The sequence below is a fragment of the Carcharodon carcharias genome, unplaced genomic scaffold (genome assembly GCF_017639515.1).
Source record: "Carcharodon carcharias isolate sCarCar2 unplaced genomic scaffold, sCarCar2.pri scaffold_884_ctg1, whole genome shotgun sequence".
Classification (NCBI taxonomy): Eukaryota; Metazoa; Chordata; class Chondrichthyes; order Lamniformes; family Lamnidae; genus Carcharodon; species Carcharodon carcharias.
This window is the reverse complement of record NW_024471143.1, coordinates 80,027-87,500: the sequence shown is the minus strand read 5'-3', so window position 1 is coordinate 87,500 and position 7,474 is coordinate 80,027. Positions and strand designations below refer to the sequence as shown.

General features: G+C 52.2%; 1 protein-coding gene across 1 annotated transcript in view; it reads right to left on the bottom strand.

Moving 5' to 3' along the window:
• LOC121275209 (E3 ubiquitin-protein ligase RNF31-like) overlaps window positions 1–2,546 on the bottom strand; it is a gene marked incomplete at its 3' end in the record, with an annotated part of 11,517 nt that extends 8,971 nt beyond the window's left edge. The window contains exon 1 of the mRNA XM_041182635.1: window positions 2,477–2,546. Within this exon, the coding sequence (XP_041038569.1) occupies window positions 2,477–2,483 (7 nt within the window). The remainder of the gene's footprint in view (window positions 1–2,476) is intronic.
• Between the last annotated feature and the right edge of the window lie 4,928 nt (window positions 2,547–7,474).

Genomic DNA, 7,474 nt, shown 5'->3' with positions numbered 1-7,474 from the left:
GGGAGGTTATGCTGCCGTTGTAAGGGGCATTGGTGAGACCACGTCTGGGGCGCTGTGTAGGATATCGGTCTCCTCATTTAAGGAAGGATGTCAATGAGTTGGAAGCCGTTCAGAGGAGGTTGACCAGACTCATACCAGGGATGGGCAGCCTGTCGTATGTGGGAAGGTTGGACAGGCCGGGCTTGTATACTCTGGAGTTTTTAGAAGAGTGAGAGGCGACTTGATGGAAACCTTTAAGATCCTGAGGGGGTCTTGACAGGGTGGATGTGGGGAGGATGTTTCCTCTTGTGGGAGAATCTAGAACTAAATGGGGATCACTGTTTAAAAATAAGGGGGTCACCCATTTAGGACGGAGACGAGGAGGAATTTTTTCTCTCGGAGGGTGGCGAGTCTTTGGAAATCTCTTCCTCGAAAGGTGGTGGGAGCAGGGTTTTTGGATATTTTAACTCTGTTGGAGTCAACCAAATAAAATAAATCAACAAAATGAGGGACAAAATAAACACAGCCCCTAAATAAGGAAGATGCAAAAACAAAATTAAATATTTTTAATTCTTTTTGAGCCCACCAAATAAACTAAATTAACAAAATCAGGGACAAAATAAACACAGCCCCTAAAATTAGGGTAACTGTAAAACCAAAGACAAAGTTGAATATTTTTAAGGCGGAGCGAGATAGATTCTTGGTTAACAAGGGGGTGAAAGGTTATCGGTGGGTTGGGGGGGGTGAGGTCGGCCGGAACGTGGGGTCGGGGTTACCGTCCGATCGGCCGCGGCGGCATTGAATGGTGGAGTGGGCTGGATGGGCCGAGCAGCCTCCTCCTGCTCCGTTACAATCGTGCGTGCACTCGTACTTGGGTTTCCCACTGTGGGGGGGGCAGGCGAGGGGCGCTCAAAAAAGAATTGGGGGGGGGGGGGCTTTCGGATAACTGGGTGCGGCTGGCCCGCTCCACCCCACCGCCCATTCACGGACCGCCGCTGCCCTTAGCCCCCCTCCCCGGAGCATTAGCCCCTCCCCCGGATATGAGCCCGGTGGGGGCATCCTCGCCCGTAAACCTAAGCTTAAACCGCGTTACATCGGGGGGATGAACTCCACCCTCCACCCCCCCCCCCCCCCCCCCCAACCGTTCTGATGCCAGGTTACCGGACCACCCCCCCCCCACCCCCCCACCACCACAACGCCGGCTCGGGCTCTCTCACCGCAGGAGACCCTCCTCCCAGGCCAGCTGAACGTCGTGGGGTCCTGCTGGGGAAACAACCCTCACCAGCGCCGGATGCAACTAACAGGATGGTCAAAGGGCTCAGGTTCCATTCCCCTCCACCGCCCCCCACCTCCACCCCAGACCCTCTCCCACAGGAGTCAGAGAGGGGAGCAGTCGACAATTGGACTCAGCTGCCCTAAGTTTTGGGGAGGGGTGTGGGGGAGGCGGGGGAGTGTGGGGGTGGGGGGGTGGGGGTGTAAAGCAGTGAAGGGTCCCCATTCCCTGAACATCCGGTGACCGGCGGTGTTGCGGGCCCCAGGCTTGGCTGGAATGCCCCCTGCCAATGGGTAGGGTGGGCATGGGCGGTGGGGGGGTGGGGCCAGAAGGTGCTGAAAAACATCGAATGGACGAGTCTCATCGCAGTTAATAGCGGACCTTTGCGTTTGTTCTATTCACTCACGGGGATGTGGGCCTCGCTGGGCCGGGCCCGGCATTTGTTGCCCCCATTCCCTGATTGCCCCTTAAAAAGGTGGCGGTGGGTGAGCCGCCACCTTGAGCCGCTGCGGTCCCCTGCGGTGTAGGTACACCCACCGTGCTGTCAGGGAGGGAGTTCCCAGGATTTTGACCCGGCGACAGTGAAGGAACGGCCGATATATTCCCAAGTCGGGATGCGGAGTGCGGCTCGGAGGGGAACTTCCGGGTGGGGGTGTTCCCCGTGTGTCTGCTGCCCTCGTCCTTCTAGACGGTAGCGGTCGTGGGTTTGGAAGGTGCTGTCGAAGGAGCCTCGGTGAGTTGCTGCAGTGCATCTTATTGAAGATAAGATGCTGAGGCGGAGGGAGGGGAGGGCTTTGACAGAGTAGATGCTGAGAGGATGTGGTGGTGGGGAATCTAGATCTAGAACGAGGGAGACAAAGTTTAAAAATAAGGCGGGGAGGGGGTCTCCCATTGAAGAGAAAGACGAGGAGGAATTTCTTCTCTGGGGGGGTGGATCAGTCTGTGGGATTCTCCCCCCCACAGAGAGCAGCGGAGGCCGGGTCATTGAATATATCCGAGGCCGAGTTAGAGAGAGTTTTGATTGACGAGGGAGTCGAGGGTTATAGGGGAGGGAGGGAGGGACGGGCAGGAAAGTGGAGTCGAGGCCACAATCAGATCAGCTGCGATCTTGTCAAATTCGGTGGTGGGGGGGGGGGGGCGGAGGAGAGAGAAAGAGCAGGCTCGAGGGGCCAAATGGCCACCTCCTGCTCCTATTTCCTGCGTTGCTCCCAGTCTGCCACTTACCCGTCATGGCTGCAATCTGAAAGGGTTGCTGAGGGTCCGCGTTTGAGGGTTGTGGGGTCCGCTCCGCTATCTACAGAGAGGGGGAGAGGGAGAGACACAGACACACAAGCAGACAGTCAGTCAATGGCTCCTCAGTCTTACAGACAAGTCCCAACAAGTCGCTGCGTGGGTTCCTAAGGGGCCATGAAGGGAAAAGGCGAATTAGACAGCGGGGTCTGTTCCTGGAGGGGGCCAGGGCTGGAAAGCAGAGAAGTCTCTATTCAAGTTGGACACGTGTGCAAGTCAGCGAAGGTGGCGGGACTGGTGGAAAGCTCGGTTGGTGAAGCACACAGTGTCCTGGGCTTTATTAACGGGGGCACAGAGCACAAGAGCAAGGGGGCTGCGTTCAAACTGTATCAGACACCGGCTCGGCCTCAACTGGAGCACCACGTCCAGCTCTGGGGGGCGCACTTTAGACAGAGGGAGAGACAGACAGACAGAGAGACAGACAGACAGAGAGACAGACAGAGAGAGAAAGAGACACAGAGAGAGAAAGAGACACAGAGAGAGACAGAATCAGACAGTGAGAGCGAGGGAGAGAGATAGAGAGAGAGAGATAGAGAGGGAGAGACAGAGAGAGAGACAGACAGAGAGAGAGACAGACAGAGAGAGAGACAGACAGAGAGAGAGACAGACAGAGAGAGAGACAGACAGAGAGAGAGACAGCGAGAGAGACAGCGAGAGAGAGTGAGGGGGCACAGGAGAATGAGGGTGGGGGGCGATCTTTCTTCCTGCCTCGGATTCAGGAAGCTGTGCGTTCCACGGCTACGCCAGAGGCTCGACCCTTCACAGCCCAGGGCCGACACTCCTGGTGCCAGCGCCGAGGGAGTGCCGCCCTGTCAGAGGCACCGCCTTCCAACCCTCAGGCCCCAATCTGCCTTGGTCCAGTCGTATTGAAGCTCGGTTAGACAGCGGCTGGAGTATCCGTGTGCAGTTCTGGTCCCCTTACCTCAGGAAGGGTGTTACTGCCGTAGCGGGGAGTGCAGCCAAGGTTCACCAGACTTGTTCCCGGGGAGGGAGAGACTGTCCTACATAGGGAGATCGGGAAAACTGGACCTGTATTCCCTAGAGTTTCGCAGAATGAGAGGTGATCTCATCGAAACCTACAACATCCATAAAGGGACAGGCAGGGGGTTGATGCAGGTCAGATGTGGGTTGGGGAGTCTAGAACCAGGGGACACAATTTCAAAAGAAGTAGGGAAGCCAATTAGGACCGAGAGGAGGAAAAATTGTTTTGTAACCAAGAGGGTTGTGTCAGGGAGATATAATAATTCTCATGTTATTGGAAGTTATTATAAAATAGTGGTATGTGTGTGTGTGTGTGTGTGTGTGTGTGTGTGTGTGTGTGTGTGTGAGAGAGAGACTTAATTGGATTGAAGGCAGCTGGTCTGAAGGATTTGATGTAAACATGGGGCAAGTTTAGAATGTAAGGTTTAAAAGGACATTTGCATTTTTAAATACACCAGGCTAGATTATTTACAAAGGAGGGGCGAAACTTGTCACCCAGCCAGGTGACGCGAAGGAACAGTGTGTTTACTTTTCCCAAAGATTACTGATAAAATAAGGACTATGATTATTTTTTATGATCAGGAAGGTAAAGCCCAAAGACTTTGTGAAACAATGGGAGTTTGTATTCAAAGAGGAAAATATGTATAAAGGAGTGAAGGCTGTGTGTAAGGGGAGGCATTTTAAGAACTAACAGATGTGAAAAGCCCTCAGCACCTATGCCTCAAGCTGCTGTTTTCAAAGGACTGAAGTTAAGAAAACTCACGTCGAATTCGACGGGTTCAGGGGATCGTGTTTCTTTGCCTGGGTCTTACTGTTGCCTTAACGGAGGTGCAACCGCAAGTCAGATTAAGTCGGGGATTTAGGAATCATCATGGTAGCAATTTGTAGATCTATGTATGTGTTTTAAGTCGTTTATTCGATTAATAAACGTTTAATCTAGTTTTGCAAAAACCAACGAGACCTGGTGGTCTTATTACTACTGAATTCAGGGCACGCATCTCGGAACTTTTACAAATTGCAAAACAAGTTGTGGCTGTTGTTTCGAGTTTCCCTTCGGGATTTGAACAACTCAGCGTTTACCGTCAGCTATACCACAACAGTCGTGAAGCTTTGGAATTCTCTACCCGAGAGGGCCATGGGAGCTCCGTCACCGAGTATGTATAAATCAGAGATTGACAGGTTACTGAACACCAGCGAGGGTAACGGGGTATGGGGATAGTGTGTGGGGAATGTTAATTCCAATCATTCTACGTTGAGGATGAACGAGTTTGAAACGAGCCCGTTCTTGAGGACAGGCAGCAAAGTGAAGTCATGGACTCTGCCGGCTCCTCCCTGACGGCCTCAGCCCAAATGGTTTACAACCCCTTGCAACGGTGCCTTAATCCTGTCTCCAATCGGGGGCAACTAAAGAGGACTAGGCCCATTCTCACTGAATTCCAGAGGACTAGGCCCATACTCACTAAGCTCCAGAGGACTAGGCCCATACTCACTAAGCTCCAGAGGACTAGGCCCATACTCACTAAGCTCCAGAGGACTAGGCACATACTCACTGAGCTCCAGAGGACTAGGCCCATACTCACTAAGCTCCAGAGGACTAGGCACATACTCACTAAGCTCCAGAGGACTAGGCACATACTCACTAAGCTCCAGAGGACTAGACACATACTCACTAAGCTCCAGAGGACTAGGCACATACTCACTAAGCTCCAGAGGACTAGGCACATACTCACTAAGCTCCAGAGGACTAGGCACATACTCACTAAGCTCCAGAGGACTAGGCACATACTCACTAAGCTCCAGAGGACTAGGCACATACTCACTAAGCTCCAGAGGACTAGGCACATACTCACTAAGCTCCAGAGGACTAGGCACATACTCACTAAGCTCCAGAGGACTAGGCACATACTCACTAAGCTCCAGAGGACTAGGCACATACTCACTAAGCTCCAGAGGACTAGACCCATACTCACTAAGCTCCAGAGGACTAGGCACATACTCACTAAGCTCCAGAGGACTAGGCACATACTCACTAAGCTCCAGAGGACTAGGCACATACTCACTAAGCTCCAGAGGACTAGGCACATACTCACTAAGCTCCAGAGGACTAGGCACATACTCACTAAGCTCCAGAGGACTAGGCACATACTCACTAAGCTCCAGAGGACTAGGCACATACTCACTAAGCTCCAGAGGACTAGGCACATACTCACTAAGCTCCAGAGGACTAGGCACATACTCACTAAGCTCCAGAGGACTAGGACCCATACTCACTAAGCTCCAGAGGACTAGGCACATACTCACTAAGCTCCAGAGGACTAGGCACATACTCACTAAGCTCCAGAGGACTAGACCCATACTCACTAAGCTCCAGAGGACTAGACACATACTCACTAAGCTCCAGAGGACTAGACCCATACTCACTAAGCTCCAGAGGACTAGGCACATACTCACTAAGCTCCAGAGGACTAGGCACATACTCACTAAGCTCCAGAGGACTAGGCACATACTCACTAAGCTCCAGAGGACTAGACACATACTCACTAAGCTCCAGAGGACTAGGACACATACTCACTAAGCTCCAGAGGACTAGGCACATACTCACTAAGCTCCAGAGGACTAGGCACATACTCACTAAGCTCCAGAGGACTAGGCACATACTCACTAAGCTCCAGAGGACTAGGCACATACTCACTAAGCTCCAGAGGACTAGACCCATACTCACTAAGCTCCAGAGGACTAGGCACATACTCACTAAGCTCCAGAGGACTAGGCCCATACTCACTAAGCTCCAGAGGACTAGGCACATACTCACTAAGCTCCAGAGGACTAGGCACATACTCACTAAGCTCCAGAGGACTAGGCACATACTCACTAAGCTCCAGAGGACTAGACACATACTCACTAAGCTCCAGAGGACTAGGCACATACTCACTAAGCTCCAGAGGACTAGGCACATACTCACTAAGCTCCAGAGGACTAGACACATACTCACTAAGCTCCAGAGGACTAGGCACATACTCACTAAGCTCCAGAGGACTAGGCACATACTCACTAAGCTCCAGAGGACTAGGCACATACTCACTAAGCTCCAGAGGACTAGGCACATACTCACTAAGCTCCAGAGGACTAGGCACATACTCACTAAGCTCCAGAGGACTAGGCACATACTCACTAAGCTCCAGAGGACTAGGCACATACTCACTAAGCTCCAGAGGACTAGGCACATACTCACTAAGCTCCAGAGGACTAGGCACATACTCACTAAGCTCCAGAGGACTAGGCACATACTCACTAAGCTCCAGAGGACTAGGCACATACTCACTAAGCTCCAGAGGACTAGGCACATACTCACTAAGCTCCAGAGGACTAGGCACATACTCACTAAGCTCCAGAGGACTAGGCACATACTCACTAAGCTCCAGAGGACTAGGCACATACTCACTAAGCTCCAGAGGACTAGACACATACTCACTAAGCTCCAGAGGACTAGGCACATACTCACTAAGCTCCAGAGGACTAGGCACATACTCACTAAGCTCCAGAGGACTAGGCACATACTCACTAAGCTCCAGAGGACTAGGCACATACTCACTAAGCTCCAGAGGACTAGGCACATACTCACTAAGCTCCAGAGGACTAGACACATACTCACTAAGCTCCAGAGGACTAGGCACATACTCACTAAGCTCCAGAGGACTAGGCACATACTCACTAAGCTCCAGAGGACTAGGCACATACTCACTAAGCTCCAGAGGACTAGGCACATACTCACTAAGCTCCAGAGGACTAGGCACATACTCACTAAGCTCCAGAGGACTAGGCACATACTCACTAAGCTCCAGAGGACTAGGCACATACTCACTAAGCTCCAGAGGACTAGGCACATACTCACTAAGCTCCAGAGGACTAGACACATACTCACTAAGCTCCAGAGGACTAGGCACATACTCA